At 43.3% G+C, this 23471-nt stretch overlaps 2 protein-coding genes across 2 annotated transcripts; one reads left to right on the top strand and one right to left on the bottom strand.

Moving 5' to 3' along the window:
* The first annotated feature begins 5630 nt into the window (after positions 1–5630).
* On the top strand, positions 5631–8140 carry LOC132454061 (5-hydroxytryptamine receptor 4). Its single transcript, XM_060047229.1, has one exon. It carries the CDS (start codon positions 5676–5678, stop codon positions 6753–6755), a length of 1080 nt encoding a protein of 359 aa, XP_059903212.1. The 5' UTR covers positions 5631–5675; the 3' UTR covers positions 6756–8140.
* Positions 8141–9132: 992 nt separating this feature from the next.
* Positions 9133–22708, bottom strand: adra1d (adrenoceptor alpha 1D). The gene is made up of 2 exons (XM_060047228.1): positions 21042–22708; positions 9133–10336 (listed from the first exon to the last, which is right to left on the bottom strand). The coding sequence occupies exons 1-2, from the start codon at positions 22000–22002 to the stop codon at positions 9732–9734; spliced, it is 1566 nt and encodes a 521-aa protein (XP_059903211.1). The 5' UTR covers positions 22003–22708; the 3' UTR covers positions 9133–9731.
* Between the last annotated feature and the right edge of the window lie 763 nt (positions 22709–23471).

The following is a 23471-nucleotide window of genomic DNA, read 5'->3' as shown; positions in this document are numbered from 1 at the left end:
TAAGGCGGCGCACACTACCGTTCATCCTCCACACTCTTCTTTCAGCATTTGGAGGGTACAGCAGTTGGGAATCTAGACGGCTACCCCTACAATCATAGAACTAGAGTTATAATATCATAACTATCGTTCTACTTCATGTAGGCCACGCCGTCTAGGCTTCACCTTATGGGCTAAGGCGAAGCTGCGAGCGGAGCCCAATCAATGTACTCCTGCTGGACCCCAGTCAAAAAGACCCAAGTCACCAGGGCCCATCAGACTCAAAAAAGCAGAGGATGTGCTTAATAAAGAACTAATTCCTCCTAGATCAAGCAAAGCGATGATCAAGAGAAAAAATAAGAAAAATATCCGTGCTTCATGGAATCCATGAAAGATAAAAAAAAAAGATAAACCAAAACCGTGTAACTCTTTTCAGGAACAGAGTAATACGGTTTCCATTAGGTCTGCTACCACCGGGGGCGGAGCTATGAGTCCAACTCGCCAATAAGGAACATCTCTCGTCCGTTTCTCATTTGAAATAACGGCGGTTGGGCTATACTGGCGCTTTTCCATGACATCCGAAAAAAATATTTTGTATTGTATTTAATTGTTTAATCAACTTTAGCAAGTAAACTGAGTGTTTAAAGCAGGTCAAGGACGAAATAGCACAATACAGATAATGGATCGCTAGATAGAAGGTTTGCGAATATTCGTGAACCTTTCACGTCATTCGATGCGATCGTCAGAGATCAATTTATGTTGAATGTTTATCTTTTTTTGTTTGCTCATGTAATGCATTGTAAGCACCTCTGTGTTGTTACTGACATTGATGCACAAGCCTATAGTTATGTTATGCTTAAAATTAAATATTTGCCCTGGGGACCTTGTTTTGTCTTTGTACGTTTTTTTGGTTGAGTGCAGTAACCTGAATGCCATTTTGAGTCTTTTCTGTATGGATGATTGTTTGCTATTCAAAATAAATAAACCTGCATTTGTGATAACTTGGCTGTCTTCTAACTACTAGTTGTACGCTGTAATGACTTAAAAAAATATGAACAAGACCCCACTTTAGAATAGGGAACATATTTTGAGTTAACAAGACTTAATTAATAGTTAATACAGGTAATATTACGACTTGTATTTTTGCGTTGTACTCCATAAGAATAGACTATACTAATTCAGATTAATAAAGAGAGAATGACCGTGGTTATTAGCATCATTACTCATACCCAATAACAGCTTTATTTACAGTAATTAAACAATAATTAGGAGGTTATATTGGGTGAAATTATGGAATAGTAAGGGTAAAATAAGGTTATACAGAATAAGGTATTAATATGTGTCTAATAATTACTAATAAAGGGCCAGTACGTTTCTAATAGGCATATTAATAAGCACCTAGTTAATGGTGAATATGTGTAACAACAACAACAACAATAAATAGTTCAGCTCATTTCAGGAATGAAGTAGCTGCAACTAAGGAAAAGATGACCTAACTATAACTAACTAACTATGAATCACTAAATATCTATCTATTAACACGCTGACAGACCAGAGCTACTTCCAAGTACTATTGGGAATAATCAAAGCAAACCTAATCACACATAAACATCTAAATGAAAACCTAAAAAGCAATTGGTATGGTCACTAAAAAGAGGTTTGACACTCAAGAGAAACGCTTTCTCTCTGCTTCGCTTCCTCTTATAAGTGAAGCATCAAGTGTCTGTTAGCAAACAGGGGGCTCTGTCATTAATGATATGTTTAATCCTGCAAGAAGACCCTTTTTGCCCCTCTTCAGCCAACGGTAAACAAAGGCCAGAGATCGACCTCCACTTGCTCGCCGCTCACAGGACAATGCAACAGATGTGCATCCAGTCGTCCATCAGCCATTGAGTGTGTGGGCATTGGACATGAAAATGACACAAAGCCCACGCAACCCAACGTGCCTTTTAATGCATCCTCCTTCATTTGTAAATCCCTGGATGTTTAATTAAAGCATACTTGCCACACTTGAGATGCATCTGGCCCGGACCCGAGGTATTCAGGGCCTGGTGCACTTGGCCGTGCTCCAACGCACACTGTGACACATGAAAGAGAGCGATCAGGGATGCTCGCTGGCGGAATACACTGCAGGTAGGCTTACTGTTTCAGCCACACAGCTCGAGCACTATATGTAATGTGATATATTTAATAGAGCATGATTAATGTAATTATTATATTTTACTAGCAGTGGTGAGATGGTAATACTAGTAATAGTATTATAATATTGCTCATGGTTAGTGTATATCTTCAAACGCTCCTTGTTTGAAGTTTTGATATTTCATTTCGTTTATTAAACTAGATAGTATCATTAGTGCATCTCTTTTTGTAAGTGCAAATCCTGTTATTCCTAACATCATATCTCTTTTCCTGAACAACAATTTATAAAATCGTTCCAACATTTGTGTTCAAAACAACCTTGTCAATGGTCTTTAATGACCCTAATAACAGCATTTTACATAACAGAAAATGTCAGACACAAAGCGATAGGCGAGACCAAAAGCCCGCTGCACATCGGCTCCAATGCACTGATGCCTGTTTGAACACTCGCTCACACACACGGGCGTGCAAGGTTCTGCCCGATTGTGCCAGGCAGTTCCTCTACCAGCACGTCGCTTTCTGCTCCTGCGTGCGTTATCGCGATTGTTCCCTACAGCTGAGGTTCTCTCAATTTACAGAACCTTATGAAAGATTAAACGGCTGTGAGATGACGCCATCATGAAAACAAACCATCGTGTCTCATCCTTGCAGGTCAGTTGATTAAAATATGTTGTTGGGTAGGCCTATATGAACTGCGTTTGTGATTGAAAACTGTGATAGGCTGAAAGAAAGGGATTTTTATTATTGAACAGTATATGTTGGTTGATACATGTTGTTTGTTGTCGTGCAAGCGCCTAATGTTTAAAAGTCAATTTGCTAAATTTATGATTCCGTTTATTTTGATGTGAACTGTTAATGGAGTGTATAATATAAGGATTAAACACACCCCTATTCAATGCTTCGGGAGCTCTGAGTGCTGCATGCAGCGCTCAACTATTGTTCTTCTTAAGTTTTATTCTTTCTTTCTTTCTTTCTTTCTTTCTTTCTTTCTTTCTTTCTTTCTTTCTTTCTTTCTTTCTTTCTTTCTTTCTTTCGTTCTTTACAAACTTTGGGACCCATCTACTTCCATTTTTTTTTCTCCTAGTGGCTCCATTCAATTTTAAAAGATTCAGATTATTTTAGAATCGTGCTTCCTTTCAGATTTTTTTTATCATTTCAAATTTATATTCTATATTTGAAAAAGTCAGAATTTTGTTCCCTACAGCAGAATTTGTTTAACTCTTCACTTCATTTGTTTCCAACCATTTTATTTTTTTTAAATTTAGTGCATGTGTGCTATAAAATGGTACCCAAAACTACTAGGTAAAGTAAAACCTACCTTTTGATCAAAAAGATCAAATGCAATCTCCTCTTTGATTCAAATAACACCAAGGTCCTGGAGAGGGTAAAGATAATGGTTTGTGGTATGGGAGACTGATAAGAATGTTGTTCAATTCAAAAGAGTTGGACATGATAAAATGCCATTGAATAATCTTTTTTTTTCTTTTTGCATTATGTTGTGACCAGGCAATTTTTCAACCCCATAAATTATAACCTACCTTAAATTATTGTGGTCACAATAATATGTATTATCATAATTGATCTCACACCGTGTTGACAAGGCGATGGTGATATGCTCCGCATAGTTGAATGGTGGAGTTGATTTGTTTGTTTCCACATAATATATATGATTTGAGTGGAAGGCATTCTCCTCTTTTTATTCTACATTTGAAGTGCCACAATGAGAATAATAGGCAGAGAAATTTGGACGGAGGCAATCTTACGAAAACAGACTCAACCATATACAAGTATTAATTTGTGTCCAAGTTTAGTTTGACAGAGCTGACATTGGGACAAATAATTCATCAGGTTTATTTCTGTTTGTATTAGGATAAGGAAAAGTAATCAACGGCACGTTTAAAATGTTTAATGATTAATTGTTTGGTGGTTCATTGAGTGCATTTTTGTTTTCCTTTTACAACCAAATCCTTAGAACTCTTATTGATCAAGGTTATTAAAAAAAAGTGAAAAGACTGAAGAATTTATTATCACATGAGACTGAAAGACAACAACATGACATCTTAACAGTCAGTGAACAGCCAACAAACACCAGCACATGGATAAGACTCTCACACACACACACAAACAAACATCCACGCACACACACACACACACACAAATATCCGCACACACACACACACACACAAACAAATATCAACACCCACACACACACAAACACACACACACACACACACATACACACACAGTGGTCCTCAGGGTGTGTGGGGGCTGGGTTCTGCTTGCTGTGTTGAGACAGGCCCACAGAACACACACACACACATAGTTCTGTAATGATGATGCAGTGTCATTTCTGATCAGGTCGTGAACTTCGACACTCAGTCTCCCAGTGCTGTCACAGCTTTTATCCCTCCTGAGATGGGCTAGATGTCAAAGCTGAAGTAAATAAAGAAAATAAAACGTAAATGTCTGAATGTCTTCTGAGGGACTCCCATAGCAAAGAAAAATATGATGCATCATTATTACTATTGTAAACCAAAGGCAAATATAAATAAACAACTAATGACATAAAACTATGACAATTATGTTGTATTAAGTTTATACAACATATACATTCATACTGATAATTATATTATCAGTAAGAACTATATAAAAGTATTAATATGGTATATTACCATATTAATATGCTGATTTCAAAAGGAAATCAGCACTTTAGGTGTAAAACCTGTTAGTTTCTGATAGCAGAAACATGTTAACTGTCTTTGTAACTTTGCTTTCAATCTAATAACTGAATCAAAATCACAGAAATATTTACAAAGCATAACATTTTCAGCAAAGAACGGTTTATAAAAGTGGACATGATTTCAAATTGTACCTTTCATTGGTAGTTCTGTCATTGATTGGATGCTTCATCCACGAGTAGCAAAACATAATCTATCTCAATGACAAGAGTAAACTAAATAAATACACTGTATAATCATCATTAAATGCCTTAAATATATCCCGTAGTTTGAGGATGACAAGTTTGTCACAGTCTGTCGGATGGGGCGATGAGTTCTGCTCTAACAAACCTGATGGCAGCTGCCTTAAGGGAGGGAAAAGCAGTCTCCAGGCCATGACAGCCAGTGCACCGTTTGACAGCGAAACAGTTCCATGATTGCATTAACAGGTATTTAGCATTAACTCTCCCCAGTTTAGAATACGCTTGCTAAAGTTAATCATACGTCTCTTTTGTATCAAAATAATGACAATCGAATAGAACAGAGCAGAATCTGGTTTCCCTCGACAACCAAACAAGACAGTGCAAGTTTGAGATAAGAGCGCAGCGTTTCAGTCCGACAGGCTTATAGTCTCACTTGGGTGAGATCACCAAACAGGGATTTAGATAAATGTGTCCATCAATGGAAACGTTTAGACAGTTGTGAACACAACTAATGAGGAATTTGCATCTCGCTACGATGTTTTTGTGCAACCTTGTTACTAGGCCTACTATTTCACGTCATCTGTATGGAACTAGTCAGACTTCAATAAACTCCTGAATTTTTTCCCATCACAAGACCCAGATGGACAACAGCAGCCTGGACCCTCGGACCCCTGAGCCCTCCGACACCAGCCTCCACGGCACCGCCCCACCCTGCACCACGGAGCGCCACCAGGCCTCCCGCCTGCTGCTCTACAGCCTCCTTAGCGCCGCCGTGGTCTGCACCGTGGTCGGCAACCTGCTGGTGGTCCTCTCCATCGCCTACTTCAAGCAGTTGCAGTCCCCCACCAACTGCTTCGTCATGTCCCTGGCGGTGGCCGACAGCCTTGTGGGCCTGGTGGTGATGCCCTTCAGCATGCTGCGCACCCTGGACGGCTGCTGGCGGCTCGGCGCCCTCTTCTGCCGCCTGCACTCCAGCCTGGACGTCATGCTGTGCAGCGCCTCCATCTTCCACCTCAGCTGCATCGCCTTCGACCGCTACTACGCCGTGTGCAACCCGCTGCTCTACTCGCTGGTGATGTCGCGGGACCGCGTGGCGGCGCTGATCGTGGGCTGCTGGGCCATTCCTATGCTCATCTCCTTCGGCCCCATCATGGGGGGCCTCCACGCGGTCGGCGTGGATGTCCCCCTGCCCCCGGACGTGTGTGTGCTCCTGGTGAACCGCGCCTACGCCGTCACGGCCTCCCTAGTGGCGTTCTACCTGCCCATGGCGGTCATGCTGGTGGCCTACTGGAAGATCTACAAGGCGGCCAAGCGGCAGGCCATGCAGATCAGCGCCATGGAGAGCCAGATGGCAGCCGGCGTGGGGAAGGACTCGAGCAAGAAGCAGCGGCACCGCAACGCCATGCGGAGAGAGAGGAAGGCGGCCAAGACCCTGGGGATCATCATGGGGGTCTTCCTGCTCTTCTGGATGCCCTTCTTCACTGTCAACATCGTGGACCCCTTCATCGAGCACAGCACCCACGCACTGGTGTGGGACGTGTTCCTGTGGCTGGGGTACATCAACTCCTCCCTCAACCCCTTCCTTTATGGCTTGTTCAACCGCTCCTTCCGCAGGGCCTTCCTCATGATCATGGGGTGTAGGATCTGTCTGCCCGGCGCGTCCCCCAGAATAGACCTCTCTCAGTCTCAGGAGGGTGCTGAGCGCACTGATCAGCAGTAGAGCGCTTTCTGTTGTTTTTGTTTGTTTGGTGTTGGATTTAGGGATTTAGGATCCCATTATATTCCGTTTCGTTCATCATCACAAGGGCTTTAGGCAACTCGCTTATCTTAGATTGGTTCAGGAGTGTAAACACAAGTAGAAAATGAAGGAATTCATTAAAGTACACATTTGCGGTGCCAGAAATAGCCCACTCAAAGGGATTGAACCAATGTATTATGTGATTGTATATTTGTACAGCGTCTCCAGTATTTTCAAAGCTGCAATGTGTCAACTTACTTTGGAAACAATAGGCTGACATAACTTAAAGGATAAGAGCTTAAATGTAATTATCTTTGTTAGAATTTCTCAAGTTTAAATGATTCCCATTTTATTTGGATGCAAAATCACATTAACGTAGCATCCTAACAACAAGTGTCAGCCCCTTATGATGATCTACGTAATATGTTTGAAAGAGACATTCAATGAGGTAGTGGCTCCGACCCAACAGCCGCGGGATCAGCCGCGGCGACGGGGGCTGGAGCCACTCTGTTCAGACGGCCCGACTCTGACTCAGATGCGATGCACAAAATGTCATAGAAATATCAACATAATCAGCATTGTTAATCCCATCCGCCATCGTTTATAGAAAGGGGCTAAATGTAATAAATAAGCTTTACTAAATCATAAAATCCACGATTGGTCGTCAGAAAGTAAGGAACAAACTTCTCCTTTGAAAATTCAGTTCCATGTCTGAAGTTTTGTTTTTGTTTCGGCCTTGTGTTATGTTTCACCATTCCCTGAGTCCTCCGGGTTCCCAGATATTAAACCAATTGGCACAGAAAAACAGTCTGCTGCAGCACCATGGCCAGAGCAGTTCTAAAACACGGGTTAATCTTAAAGATGCAATTGTTCAATTGTGCAATTCAAGGCAAATGCAACATGAGCTCATCATTTGCCGACAAATAAGTTGCAGATGTATACATTGGCTGATCAACTGGACTACTCTTTGTCATTTGTCATAATCAAAAAATATATTTTTTGCTTGCGTCAAAATATCATGTTGCGCTCGGCTTGTGTTACGCTCGATTTATTTATTGTTCTCAACCTGGCAACCCACTTGGGCCTCAAGTCTGGGGAGGAGGGTGTGGGCGGAGACACCTCTCTCCCGTAGGAGGAATTTGGACTGCATTACCCATTGGAAACGCTTGGTGTCAATGTAACATATCGTGTTTGAAGAATGCTGAACCCTTCAGATGAGAAGGGTAGGGCAAAGTGGTTTAGTGGGTATTGTGCCAAGTCAGTTCAACTGTAAGAACCTAAGAGTATATAAGTTATATTTTGCATTTCTAATCTGTGGTGATGGCAAATCGCTTGCTGGTCTACTAGTATGGTTTCCATAACAGCTGTCTATGGTAAACTCACAGCACATGCAGGCACACACTCACGCACTCACGCATGCACCCCCCCCCCCCCCCCCCCCCCCCACACATACACACACACACACACACACACACACACACACACACACACACAGACACACACACACACACACACACACAAACACACACACACACACTGAGGTAAGTTCAGTAAGAATCTAGACCCAGAACTACTCTATAGTATTTCATGTCAACCTGTTTGATTTCTTAAGTACAATCATTCAAAGACTTTTTCATTCATCATAACTTCGCTAGACAAGACACTAGACAAGACACTTCGCTAGACAAGACACTTTTACACACAATTTCACACAGTAATTTGACCTTGGTTTGCCAACAGGCCAAGGTGACCAAGCTCTGCTCTGAATGACATAGCCTTTCATTGTTTTAGATAATATGTTGAATAAAGACTGTATGTTTATATACTGAATAGTGGATGAGTGATATCCCCCACACTAATTCACTAAAGCATCTGTAACCAATATAAATCGCCAAAAGTACTTGTAAGTAACGATTCTGCTGACGATAATTTAGCGTTTGCACCCCTGCCACAAATGTAAACAATGGCCATATAGCACTTTCCTCTACTAGAATCAATGTGTTTAGGTCAGTACGGAGTTTGTGGACAAAATAATAGTGAATCACCATACAAGTACTTTACAAAATGGTGTATCACAAAGACGAACGTGCTGCATTGCAATGATAACCTTTGTGGCAGGTGCATTAATGCAAAATTATCAAAGGACGAATCGGCGCCAGGAAGTGATTTTGACTAATTATATTGCTAACGGGTCCTTTACTAAAGTTAGGATAGTCGGTTAAGATGCATTGATCAGCCAGACTGGCACCGCCGTTTAAATGTGATAGATAGATGCAATGTGTTAGTATCGAAAACAGTTGACGATGAAATCCAAGAGCAGAATGAAATGTTTATCATTTTAATTTTCTATTTTCTTCACACCTCATATTTACAGCTTGTTGTCCCATAAAACGGACAGTAGCAGGAATTCCATTTACCCTCTGATATCTCGACCCGACACACGCAAAAATCCCATTCAATCCATTATAATGTTGCAGCACATTCACCCCGGGCCAGACCTTTACGTGGAAAACAAGCCTCAAGCTTGATAAATTCCTTCCACTGCTATTCAAAGCTGACACACCTTTTATATATATATAACATGGTCGTTATTTTTTTCCATCCCCTTGTTGTTTATTTGACAGAGTAGGATTGACAAATGCTTTGTAAGAAATAACAAAATACTTAAACATAACAAGGACAGTCAAATTGAGCTCACTGCTAACAGTCGACCAACAGCGGTTGCCTCAGCAGTTAAACATTCCTCTCCCCCGTAATAAATAACATAAGCATTTGTTGCAGCTCAAATGAGCTCATCCCCAAACCCCAAGTCAAAGTCACAGTGTAAATTACTTTCTACCATCAAGGACCTACATCCCCATGTGTTGCTCTGCAGGTTTCCCACCATACCCCACCCTCCCCCCCTGCGCCCCGTCTCAGGGCCATCAGCACTACCCACCGCCTCCTCCGCCCGAGTCTTTAAATGTCAGTCTCCTTCAGGTCGTAGCAGTCTGGGAAGTCATACACCTGATAGCTGCCCGGTTCGCACTCGCCATACATCCCCATGGACACTGTATCGACGTCGTTCCTGTGCAGCGAGGCGGCGGCGCTGCCCCCGGTCCCGCCCGCCGAGCCCCCACCCCTTGTGGTGATCTTCCTCGACAGGCTGTTCATCTTCTCCCTGAGCTGGAAGGACGAGGTCCGCAGGGGCGGGAACAGACGCCAGCCCTTGAAGCGCAGAGAGCTCCCGGTCGACGGCGAGGTCGGGTACACCAGCGACCCGCCCACGCCGCCGATGCCGCCGTCGGTGGAGCCGTGTAGGGCGGCGGCCGGCCCGTAACCCCCCCTCCCCATGCGCTCCCTCTGGATCCCCTTCACGGCGGTCCGCCACCGCTGGTCGTAGAAGCGGCGAAGCCTGCGGCGGCGGCGCTGGCAGCGGCAGCGCAGCAGTCGGGTGAAGGCACGCTGGAACTCCTGGCTGGAGCAGGGGTAGATCATGGGGTTGATGCAGCTGTTGAAGTAGCCCAGCCAGAACACCACCTTGAACAGCGTGTCGGATGGCTTCAGCGCCGGGAACAGGGAGCCTGGGGGGACCAGGGGGGGCAGGATGAGAACACGACAGCACATTCATCCAGGATTTACAGGAAGACAAATAAGCTAATCTAAGCATGGCATTTATGAACACATATATGTCATGATTTTTAATGCATATATACATAACAAAGTCCTATATGAACTGAAATATATATTTATAAGATATATGCAGCGTCTGAGATAAGAACAATATATATATAAATATATGACATTTAGCTATTAAAGGTTATTTATCAATTCAAACACACACAAATATATGTATACACGTCAAGCTGGATCAGGATGGATTTCAACAATGTTCCTTTGTTTTTTAACCACTTTCTGTTAATGTGTATAATGAAATGCATGTATAAAGAAAGAGATAAGTTAAAAAAAAAACTATTTATCGCAACTAATACATGCTTTGATTTGATCAAACAACCAACAGCAAAAGTCCTATTTGAAACTTTGCAGCCTGTAATTTATGTGGGGAATAATGTTATTGGCAAAAGGGACATCCATCATCCAAAGGCAAATCACAATCAGAAAAACGCTGGAAAATGAGATGATTCAATTTTAATGTGAAGCAAAAATAGGTTTGGCAAGGTTTGTCAAACAGGAATAATTTTGCCTGGGGGAATGAACTTTGATTGGATTTTTTTCATAATCAAACGTTTTACTGTATCCATGGTACCTCTCTGCTTCTTCTTGACTGATATGCGGGGGATTCATCTCATCTCAGTATAAATGCAAGATGTGTATATTGATAGCACATTTGTTTTATACATATTCCATATTACATATACGTTATTACATTAGGCATGATAAATTGAATTTTGGAAAACTAGTTGCTCCCAGAATGTGTCTCACATTTCACACCTTGTGTCCCTGCAGTGGGTTCAGCTAATGGTAAAATCCACTGACCTTCATAGTATTGTTATATTATATACCCACTGCGCAATGTGCCGTCGGAGTGACGTCTTTTCACACACACACACACACACACACACACACACACACACACACACACACACACACACACACACACACACAAACAAAGAAGACATGCCTAGGCCATTATTTACTGAACTTTTCCCATAAACTGCATTTCCAAATAAATAAACAAAAATAAATATATGCTTGAAAAATAACTCGGCATTACAAAACAACCGCAGTGGGATCATGTATGCATTTCCTGCACCTGTCATTATCATAGGCGTCCGAATGACGTCCAAAAAATGTACCCAGCTCAAAGGTGAAATGTCGAACGTCAATATGACGTCTAAGTTGGTTCATGGTTTGACATCCAAATGTACCTAGGTACAAGTGTACCAAGTTTGGACGTAAAATAGATGTCCAGAATTGGTCATGGACCGATGGACCAGATATAGACAAGATCTGCACATCTATCCAATGTCCAATGTTTAGTGGGTACAAGGTCAAGGAGGATGTTTACTATACAGTTTGTCAACTAAGAATCCAGTCCGGGGGATTTCAATTTTATATTGTTATTCTCTGAAGACTTAATTTAATTCAACATCAGCTGTTGATTCCCAAATAAACCTCCCTCACAAGGTTTGGAAGGTTTTTGCGATTGGGCTGAACAGTAAAAAAAACGAATTGCCGTTTATGGAGAGCCATTTCTCTCAATATGAATGTGGCCCATGATGTGATAGTGCAGAGCTACTTCTCCTACACTGCAGCGCTTCTCAAGCCGTGGATCAGGGCTCCTGGGCCACACTCCAAAACACTGTTATATTGTTTTAACATGCACTTCATCTGCAGATTGAAAGCTTAAAATCTACTTGATTAAGAGATTTGTGTTCATTTGGTCATTCTAGTTTTGTAAATCTATTCAAGTTTGTTGTTGGTTTAAGTGGGCCCCAGAGGCTGAGGGTTTGGGAAAGGCTGCCACACAGAATTGTTATGTTAGCCATCGTGCTAGCATGCTGGGTTTACCCAAAGCCTAGTAGCTCTACTGTTTCCTGGCGAACGTCAGTGGGAGGTAATTGCTCATAATTGCGTCTCCCAGATGAAAGCAAGATTCTGCAGATCTGAAATAGCCTCATGATTATGTGTGCCGTCCGGCTGACCCAGAACAAACACACACTCACACACTCACACACGTACGCACGTACGCACATACTCACATATACACACACACACACACACACACACACACTCTTTGTGCTGGAAAGATGTATCTTAGGCTACGTTTACACAATGACGGTCTGAACAGAAGACGCAAAAGTGGCGTCGCGTCTTCACTTTTTAATCCGCGTTTAGACGAGCGTTTTCGGGAGGAAATCTGCGTGTATACGGTGACGCAAAAGTGTGTGGAATTCGATTGGGTATGCATGCCAGGCAGCTAGGTGGTGCTGTGATACACTATAACACAAAACCGCCATGTCTGAGCGCATGCGTAGAATCTTGCTTCTTCTCTTATCCGTGCCGCAAATACCAAAAAGATCCTTCACTGTTCAGTAATACTATCTGTACATATCCTGTACATTTCGTGGAAAGACTCCTGTACGCTTGTTAGAGCTGCCAGAGCAGCTTGAAGGTCAGACGCATGGAAATACCGTATTTTCTGCACTATAAGGCGCACCGGGGTATAAGCCGCAGCAGCTAAATTGAATGATGTGTACATATGTAAGCCGCACTAGACTATAAGCCGCAGGTGATTTAATGTTTGATTACCATTAGCGCTGGCCCAAATGCCATTTTTCAGGCTTCGAATACTCGTTGGTTTAAAAAATAACAACAACATTAATAATCCCTATATACTCCCTGGAACCGATTTTGACATTATCTGCATATTTTGTTGAAGATTTAATAGCTTTTGAACCTTAATTAGTAGGCCTAAGTAGGTTGAAGTTCCTTAGTTTTCCCCTGTGAAAGCGAACAGCTGTTGTTCCGTTCCAAATCAGCTGTGCTCTGCCATCTCAGCCCTTACGGGAGCTTTTCAATTCATCCTGGAACGTGCATCTTTTCAGGGAATTTGTACAATAAATCCATAACAAATACCGAATATTGATTGTCTTATGTGTCCATATTATATCCATTATATTGTCCGGGTATTCCCAAGATGCTCACGCTCTGCAGCAAGCCAGTCCCAGTTGATTGGCGCTGCACTGTACAGCGAACGTAAACAAACAACTAAGCTAACGTTAGCATTTCGCTAAGTATTACTTTTCCTCCCGAGATCCCGCTAATGTTGTGTTATAAAGTAAAGGGAAACAAGATATCTATTCTTCCTCCACCTCTCTCGCTTCTCTGCTTGGTGTCGCTGACGCTTATAGTTTGCCTCCCTCACTCTGGTAACGTCTCGTACGTGGAAAAAAAACAACGAAGCTCCGAATACTGATTTAAGCTTCGAATACTAATTTTCCGAGTGGCCGTTAGCTTTAAGAATCCATAGATTAGCCGCACCGTTATATAAGCCGCAGAATCGAAAAATGGGAAAAAAGGCGCGGTTTATAGTCCGAAAACTACGGTAATCTGACATGTTTGTTTATTTCTTTGTACTGGCACATGTATGTGACATAAACGCGTACGCGACGTGAGCAGATCTGAGCAGTGTTTTTGCGTCTTGGCAGTGTAGACGGAAATGCTACGGCGGAGCGTTTTCAACTTTTCCACTCTGGAGGGTGGTTTCAGATTTATGCGTTTTCATGCCCCAAAAACGCCGTCACCGTCTAAACGAAAGGCACTTCCGATAAAATATTTTGTCGTTTTTACCCGCAAGCGTCCTCGTGTAAACGGGGCCTAAGGTTGTAGGCTATCTAACAATGTCCAGAGGCCTTTATCACAGAGGTGTAATAGTGGGGGCAAAAACAGGTGTAGCTCATTTAGTTCATTATAGGCTAGGCATACCAGTGGCCTTAACTAAGGTCATGAGATACACCTGTGTTCTCCTCTATTATTACACCCGTGTGATGAAGACCTTTAGCTCTCTAATAAAGATCCTGCTGCAGCTGCATTTATACAAAGCATTCTTTAATGAATATCCTACATGTTAGTGTCAAACAAGGCAAACAGACATTGGTGACTCATTTGTGGTCAAGTATCAATATATATAATCTTGGATCCAGGAGTCCTACTATGTTATAGCAGAACTAGGGGGCAGATGGCACAGAGTCTGGGCCAAGAAACCAACGGTGGCGTTACGCTTGTTTACATGCAAAGTTATGCATGTGATTAGTGGATGAAGCTTTCAGAAGCGGATTTGGTGAGTGTATTTCTGCAGTCAACACGTTGTTGATTGTGAAACGTTTACAGACACTTTGTTACAGTACACAAGTACTGGCTGAGTTTGTGTTTGCCAATTATCTGCTAACAGATCCCCGCTTCAAACAACATGATTAGTCCAAACAAATACGAAGTGAAAGAAAAGTGACTCACCCAGATGTGAGCGCGTCTGCAATCAGACTTTAATTTTCTGATTTGTGAGACGATTATATGAGTTACATGAATGTCAGGAGGAGTCAGAGCTCCACTTCACCAGCCAACTGATTACTGGCATCTGTGTCTCGCTGGTTCATTAATCCCTTTACACTCCCTTAAATACCCCGCAGTTCCAGTTCACCTGAGGCACTGGTGTTTTTTCCCATCGTGTAGTCATCTTTCATGACTTTTCACGGTTCTATCCGTGTTGTTCCCTGTGTTCGTATTTCTGCCAGGCGTTGAACTAATGCATGCATCGTCTGCAAACTGCCTGTGGAGAAATTCAAAAATATATTTTTGTTTGGTGGAATCCCTGTTCTGCAGGCCTACCTAAATTATTTTTGTCTAAATAAATAAAAAAGACTTTGTAAGCCCTTCGCTCCACCAGCGGAATCCCATATTTATGTACTTGTTGCTATCTCGCTAAAGATTGCTATGGCTGCGCAAATCCACGACAGAATGGTGACAGGATGATTTTACAGTATAAGCTTTCACTCACGATCCACCCCAAGAACGGGATGATGAAATACTGTTGACATGAAGAAAAAAGCTTAGGCTTTTGGCGAGCCAAATTATTTTTGGATAAATAAATAAAAAGGACTTTGTAGGCATTCGCTCCACTAGCGGAATCCCATATTTATGTATTTGTTGCTAACTCGCTGAAGATTGCTATGGCTGCGCAAATCGGCGATAAAACCCATTCCCCATTCCCCACAGGGGAGGGGAGAGCCCTATCCACCATTAAAACACTACCCTGCCCAACAGAATCAGAGTGATTCACTTCTCACTTGCTACCCATTACCCATAGAATTATGAATGTTGTCCTCCAGAGAACAGTTACCTTTATGGCCACACTTACACACAGAAGAGAAGCTACCTTTCCAAAGCTGTTACCTTGAGGTGTGGAGCTTTGGAGCCTGGCCATTTTGGGGACCACTGGCCCATGCCTCTGTGGCCCATGCTCATTGTTCTGCATCACCACCCCTACCATCTTCATCTGAGATGTCAAAGGGGTATGGGATAGTGTAGTGCTTAATCTGCTCTATTCCAAGCACTTAGATTCTTGGTTAGATCCATAAATGTCCACAAAAGGAAAATGAAATGGTGTGTGTGCATATATATATATATATATATATATATATATAGAGAGAGAGAGAGAGAGAGAGAGAGAGAGAGAGAGAGAGAGAGAGAGAGAGAGAGAGAGAGAGAGAGAGAGAGAGAGAGAACTCATGTGCATGAACTCTAGGAAAATTGGGACTGTGTGTGAAAGAACATTTAATATTTAATATATAACATTTAATATTTAGCGCTCAATAATCTAACTGTTAACAAATACATTCAACTGTCTGGTAACACAGCATGTCAATAAATATTTAATGATAGACATAAGTTATTCTGCTTCTACTGAACACTCCTACAAATTCCAACATACATCGTCATAATTCAAGTTCACAAAAAAAAATTATTTAGCATTTCCATAGGTTCATTGTTTACTATCTAGTTGAAGAGGTACTTCATTGTGTAGTTTCCTAATGGAAGCGGTACTTTATTGTGTCGTTTTCCAAGTTGAAGAGGTACTTTTGTGTAGTATCCCTCAAGGAAGAGGTACTAGTTTTCCTAGTTGTAGAAGGATCACGTTTCTGTGTTGAATGCCGGTGGGCGCTGGTGGGAGGACAGAGGACCCGGTTCAATTCCCGTTGTGGGGAACTCAGGCTGTAAGTAGTTGTTTGACCTGCCCACTGTCTGTCAGAATATTATTACACTCTTATCCAGTGTTGTTGGAAAGCTGATTGCTTTGAGGAGAGTGGTACTTGAGGAGATAATGAAGGTGTGTGTGCGTGCGTGTGTGTGTGTGTGTGTGTGTGTGTGTGTGTGTGTGTGTGTGTGTGCGCGCGTGCGTGCGTGTGTGTGTGTGTGTGCGTGTTTTCAAGATCCAGCCTTTTGGAGAAGGCTACTTTCTATTGACATAGATTGGGCTCAGATGAGTTGGCCGCTTCACACACTTTTTCAAATGCAATATATATGGGTTCATCTTCTATGTTGTAGCCAGGACGTGGCCTGGGAGAAAGGAGGGCCTAAAGTAAGAGTGTTGTGTTGGTGAGGGAGAAACCTCCTCGACTAAATTGACGTTCCGACATCGTCCCTATGCACGTTCGGGGACGCAAGGGTAATTCATGCTATCAGTGCAGCAGAGACTAGCTAAATGTAAAGCACTGCTAGCCAAATGCTTTCATGGGACTCAAACCTCCTTTAAAGTTGTAGTGAGTGAACTATGCAAGCTGGTGCAAACCAAAAATCCCTTCCTCACAGCCTATGCACAGCATGCACCCACCCAGACACATCTTCTATGGGTTGGAAATGTGCATGGGTTTTGCCCGTTTTCTGCAGATACATTTTTGCTTTAAAATGTTGCATATAGTCACGGATCAAAGCATTAGAAGACTGACTCAGATTGAACACATATTTTAAAAAACGCATTGTGTTTCTTCTAGTTCAAATGATCCCTCTTGCATTGCTTACCTTCAATAACAAGGCCAGCATGTCTCATCTTCTTTTGACTTCTTATGGCCGAAACCATCCAGATTTCTGTGTTTGGATCTAAAACGATGTCCGTCCAACACACGTTAAATTGGCAAAACGCCATAACTTCCATTGTTATCCAAAAGACAGGAAACAAGTACAAGTATGATGGATGTTGGGCAAAAATGCACAAATTGAATGGATGTTGGACAAATATGATGAATTCTGCGGATCAAAGGAACATTACATTGTAATGTAATGTGGGACAACAACCGAAACTCTATGGCACTCAAATCAAACAGCAAACAGTATCTGTTGGTGGCAGTACAAAACATAATTGAATTCATGTTTAGTCATTCAGCAGATCTTGCTATGCTCCTTGTCCTGTAATATTTCCCTGAATTTACTATTGAGTTATATTGTTATTTTATCCAAAAGAACGGTGTTTTAAAGTAGAGATACAGATAAGCTGTTCACACTGGGAATCTCACCCAGTGCTTTTCATCTGTGAGTCATACGACAAATAGTCAGTACAGGATCCCGATCCCGAATGGACCACTGTGTCTCTAAATGGCCGTCAGGCTCAAACCGAGAAAGGCCAATTGTTGAAAGGGCTGGCAATGGAGGACCTTGAACAATAATGACGAAGCCAATCAGGCCATTGTAAATGTATTCCCTTCACCCTGGTTCACGGCCTGTTCTTTCTCTGCTGTGGCGATGTGGTGGGATGGAAGACGACGCCCTGCACCGAGCAGGATCACAGCTAATCAACTGCACAATAGTCCACAATGAATGTCATTGTCTACTCGATAGGATATTAAAGTAGCCGTTTTTGCATTGACAGAAATGGCAGGGTTGGCACCAAATCAAAGCAGCACATTGGACTTCGATCAATTTAGTGTGCGCGAGGGTACTGAACTCATCTAACTTTTTTCCCACATGTCCCTTCCCCTATACGCCGCTGCCTGCAGTTGTGTCTGTAGTCCCCTGGGCCACGTCGTCTCCCACCGCGACTCATTTCATTAATCAAGCAAATTGCATTGTTTGTTACGACTACATTGCACCCTGTTAAAATGGACAATTTCAACAGCCAATGCATGCTGATTTATATTCAATGTTAAGCATACTGGGGCCTTCCCAGCCTATAGATCTGGCCATGGAACTATGCAGTGCTTGCACAAGAACGCGGTCGTAGGAATGTTTCCTGACTCCATAGTCTGAGTTGAGTCTGTTGAGTTCAACAAGGGGTTTTGTATTTGTGTGACGACGTGAGCCTCAGCAGAGAAGGCCGACATGTTGCTAGGCTCTGGGAGGGCGGCATGTTGTTGTGTACACACGCAGAACCTTGTTGTTTGGCCATGACATGCAGCAGGATTTTAGATCTCACTGTCAATATATTGGGACTTCACAAATTACATCACATTGGAATCAGACAAATTAACAAAAATGTTAAAAATGAAAAAAAAATGAAAAAAAACATTGTAATCATTTGGCATGGTGAGATCGAGCGAGGAGCATTGCGTTCCCCCTTTAGGGTCTCTTCTCTATACCTAGAAATATATTGTAAATAATAAACCCTGACCTGTTAGGCTAAATAGTCAGCCACAGAGCTACATACAATGTGTATTTTCTCATGTTGAAAATACATGATTTGGACTCTCATTTCAAGAAAGGTTCAACACACTCAACATAAGTGTTTGACTTTCACCCACGACACCCATTAAAATATTGTTACCTGTATTGAAAGCGAGGGGCTTATTGCAAATTGCTCGTTACAGGAACACTATTGGATAGTTGTAGTTTCAACCAACCCTGTAAGTCCGAATCCTGCAGTGTTGACTGAATATATAACAGATTAATTTAGGATCCAAAGAATCTTTATTTAAAATGTACATTTTAAATAAAGTGTGTGTGTGTGTGTGCGCGTGCGTGCGTGTGTGTGTGTCTGCGTGTTTTCAAGATCCAGCCTTTTGGAGAAGGCTACTTTCTATTGACATATTGGGCTCAGATGAGTTGGCCGTTTCACACACTTTTTCAAATGCAATATATATGGGTTCATCTTCTATGTTGTAGCCAGGACGTGGCCTGGGAGAAAGGAGGGCCTAAAGTAAGAGTGTTGTGTTGGTGAGGGAGAAACCTCCTTGACTAAATTGACGTTCCGACATCGTCCCTATGCACGTCCTATACAGACCTTCGTCTGTAACTTTAAACCCCCTAAGATCTAACAAAAAAAGAATATATTGTAGATTAAGTGCCATTTTCTTCAGATAAGCATTTCCTTTTGACAAAGCCCCCCTTCCCTTTCTCCTCTGTTCCTGCCTAACACAATCTAAACGGAAATGGGAATAACGGTGGACCAAAGTTCTCCCTCCTTTTTCATTTCTCCATAGAGAATGCTAGACATTGGGCAGTGATTCTGTAGCGATGCCAAGACAGGGAAGCACGGGACACTCACGTGGACAGGGAATAGTTAGAGAAAAGGACGTGACCTGCTGCATGCACCTTTGTTAAGATGATGACCTCCAATGCACTTTAAACCAACACTCTGAATCATGCACACACACACACACACACACACACACACACACACACGCACAGACACACACACACACACATGCACACGCACACACACACATAGAGAATATCAAACAGAGAATTGTCGTCTATGAGGAATAACAATCATGGAATTTTCAGAAAGGGTATTAAGTCTTTTGAAGCTCAGAGTTTGAATCACTAATTGTGCTGTTATCTTTGAAGCGTGGAGCGGAGCTACATACTCCCTTTCCTTCCTCTTTGCTCCTCATCTCCGTTTTTTTTCTTTCAGCCTCTCACTGAGAAGAATACCAGGAAAGTGGCTGGTTCATTTGGGTCAATTACTCTTGTCATTAAGCCAATTTATAAATCACCAGTTTATAAAACACCAGGGGGGGGGGGGACTTGACCCAGGAGGAGGCCCCTCCCACCATAACAAGTGAAAACAGAGAGGTGGTAGGAGTGTGGAGGTCAGAGGTCAAATTCTGGGGTTGGGACATCACGTTGTATTTGTTGCTGCTGTGTATACGTGTGCACGTGTGGAAGACTATGAGGAGATGGGGGGGGGGGGGGATTAAGCTGCTAAATATGCTAGGCCTACTGTTGGATCTTCAAGGTTGAGGAAGAGCTCTATGTCAGATACCAAGATCACATCTGACCAATGGTGAAACGCATCTGGGCCAAATCCATAAGCAAGCGTGAAATTGCTTATTGGTTGCTTAGGGCATTAGATTTGAATCAGTGGAAAAATTAAATGCTCAGCTTTGTGAATCTGATCTGCATTGAAAGCTCAATCACTGACCCTAAGTGATGTTCCCATTTTAAGTTATGATGAAGATCTTCTCCTGGCTGCATGGATTGTTGGATTGTGTGTGTGTGTGTGTGTGTGTGTGTGTGTGTGTGTGTGTGTGTGTGTGTGTGTGTGTGTGTGTGTGTGTGTGTGTGTGTGTGTGTGTGTGTGTGTGTGTGTGTGTGTGTGTGTGTGTGTGTGTGTGTGTGTGTGTGTGTGTACACACACAAGAGTGTTTTGATGTAAGCCTATCATTTAAATATATAATATAAATATAGATTCATTGGATGTCATTTGTGTCATTACGTTGCCGGTCGGAGATAACTTAAAGAATTCCATCACCATCGCTTACATAAATATTACACCAATAGCCTATACAGTATAGTCAGTATAGCCTTTGTATAAAAGAGAATGAAAGGGATCGTTACCTAGTGGCAGAAGGAAAAAAAAGGGTAGCCAGCACAGGATGAACATGCCGACCACAATCGCCAGGGTTTTCGCCGCTTTCTTCTCCCGCGAGAACTTCATGAGGCGCACCGACAGCGAGCTCCTGAACGGGTGCTGCTTGCTGCTCTTGGAGCTGTCCGGACGCACGTCGCCAAGCACGCTGCGACAGTGGATCCGCAGCACGACCTCCATCGACTTGTTCCTCTCCCGCTTCACGCCGGCTTCCAAACTCTTGGTGGTCCGGCGCGCCACCACGTAAACCCGAAAGTACATGACCAGGATGACCATGAGCGGCAGGTAGAAGGAGAAGAGCGACGAGAAGATCGCGTAGAAGGGCTCCTCCGTGATCCTGCAGATGCGCTCGTCCTCCGGCGGCGGCTCCTTCCAGCCGAGCAGCGGTCCTATGGAGATGACCATGGAGGAGAGCCACACCACCACCAGGATCACCGCCGCCCGCCGCTCTGTGACGATCGCGGGGTACTTGAGGCAGTGCTTCACGCCGATGTAGCGGTCGATTGAGATCACGCACAGGCTGAGGATGGACGCGGTGCAGCACAGCACGTCCACCGCGGCCCAGATGTTGCAGAACACCCGGCCGAACAGCCAGCAACCCAGTACCTCCAGGGAAGCAGAGAAGGGCAGCACGATGATGCTGAGCAGCAAGTCGGCCACGGCCAGGTTGACGATGAAGTAGTTGGTGACCGTCTGCAGGTGCCTGTTGCACAGCACCGAGAGGATGACCAAGATGTTGCCCACGATGGCCACCAGGATGAACAGTGCGAGGAACACGCCGACCACGATGACCTGGGAGTCCACCTCCGAGGGTATGCAGGTCGTGCGGTTGCCGCCCGCATTCGTCTGGTTGTCCAGGGAGGCGTTGAGCGCCTCGCCCGAGTAGATCCCATCGTCGCTTCCGTCTTCCGTGAAGTTAGAATGGGTCATTTTGAAACTCCATGAAGAGGTGGTCAAAGTTTGTTACCCGTTGAAAACAGCGCGGTGCTTGACATCATAGTAGGAGTCCTGAGTGTTTACTCCAGAAATATAGCTTGCAGTCACACTGACGCACTCGTGCAGGCCTTCTTGCGACGAGAATGTAATTGTTTTTCCCTCAGATTGTCTCCAACAAAGAACGGCACCAGGCAAAGCTTCGCATGCGTTTCGAATGATAACAAGTTTTCCTCTTCTTTTATTTTAACTGTAAGGTCCAAAAATAGGTCAATAAGTATTGAAGTAGTAAAAAAATAAATATGACATTTTTGGGCAAAAAAGAGAAAAATAATTGTGATTGTCAGGAAAATGCCACGAGGAAGTCCTCACACAGACGCACCGCTGGTGGCGTCCTGAGCACCCTGTCCAACTCTCCCCGCATCTCCCCACACTACCACCGCCTGCACAGTGTGCCTGAAGTCCGCTCCTCCCCGCCAAGTGGATCCACTGGCGCGTCACGCAGCCTGCAGAGTCATAAAGAAGCGGTGGTGACGCGCGGCATGGAGATCTACTCTGATTCAACATCAGGACGATTCAATAGCCTCCCGCTCGTTGTAGTAGGACGCAGGACATGTATGGGGCTCTTGGCGATAGTTTGTATAGGCCTACTGTTGGCATACAACCCAATATACTCATATTGTATTGAGAAATATTTTCTCCAAAAGAAATTCGATCCCAATTTCTATTTTTCGATTTTATTCTTCCTTTCTTGTATAATATTGTCCTGTGCTTGCTGCTGTGGCTACCATTATAGTATCTAGAATGTAGTCCTAGATCTTATCTAACCTATAGAGACCAGCATCTAGAGCTTCAAATACCTACATCATAATCCTAAAACAAATTTAAATAAGAAAATGTCATCTATAATGCCGACTAGCCGTATAATAAAAAATACTCGACAGCCTAGCATGCCTGGCTCCTTCAAAGTGGTAGTAAGCTGACACACAAACCAGTCGAGTAAACAGATGGGACTCGGAAGTGCAGCTCAGAGCCAACAGCAGCACCAACGCCAATGGATGGCTGTGGTCTCTGCTGGCTTCTGGCTGTTGATGTGCCAGGAGGGGGGGCAGCTGTGAACATTGTCCAGTGACGCTGTGCAGCTGCAGTCCCCGGGCAGGCTCGATGTACACAGCGGGCCCCACGTAGGGAGGGGCCCTGGTGACATGTGTCCTTGGGGCCAGAGGTCGAGAGGCAGGGTCGTAGAGGGCAAAGGTCAAGGGTCTTTCGAAACCCAACGGACCAACGTGTTTCTGTTTGCCTGTTGGATTCGAGTTCTGAGGAAACGGTCACAGAGTTCGATTGCGGCAAGTTTGAATCTTGATTCAATCACTGTAACAAAATATAAATTGAACTGCATTTAAAAAAAAGAAATTGTGAAGAAAACATATTGTCTTCCTTGATCATGAAAACCTGATCTGTAATCA

The sequence above is a fragment of the Gadus macrocephalus genome, chromosome 3, assembly GCF_031168955.1.
Source record: "Gadus macrocephalus chromosome 3, ASM3116895v1".
Lineage (NCBI taxonomy): Eukaryota > Metazoa > Chordata > Actinopteri > Gadiformes > Gadidae > Gadus > Gadus macrocephalus.
The sequence above is the reverse complement of the archived record's forward strand: the minus strand, read 5'-3'. Positions and strand labels throughout refer to the sequence as shown.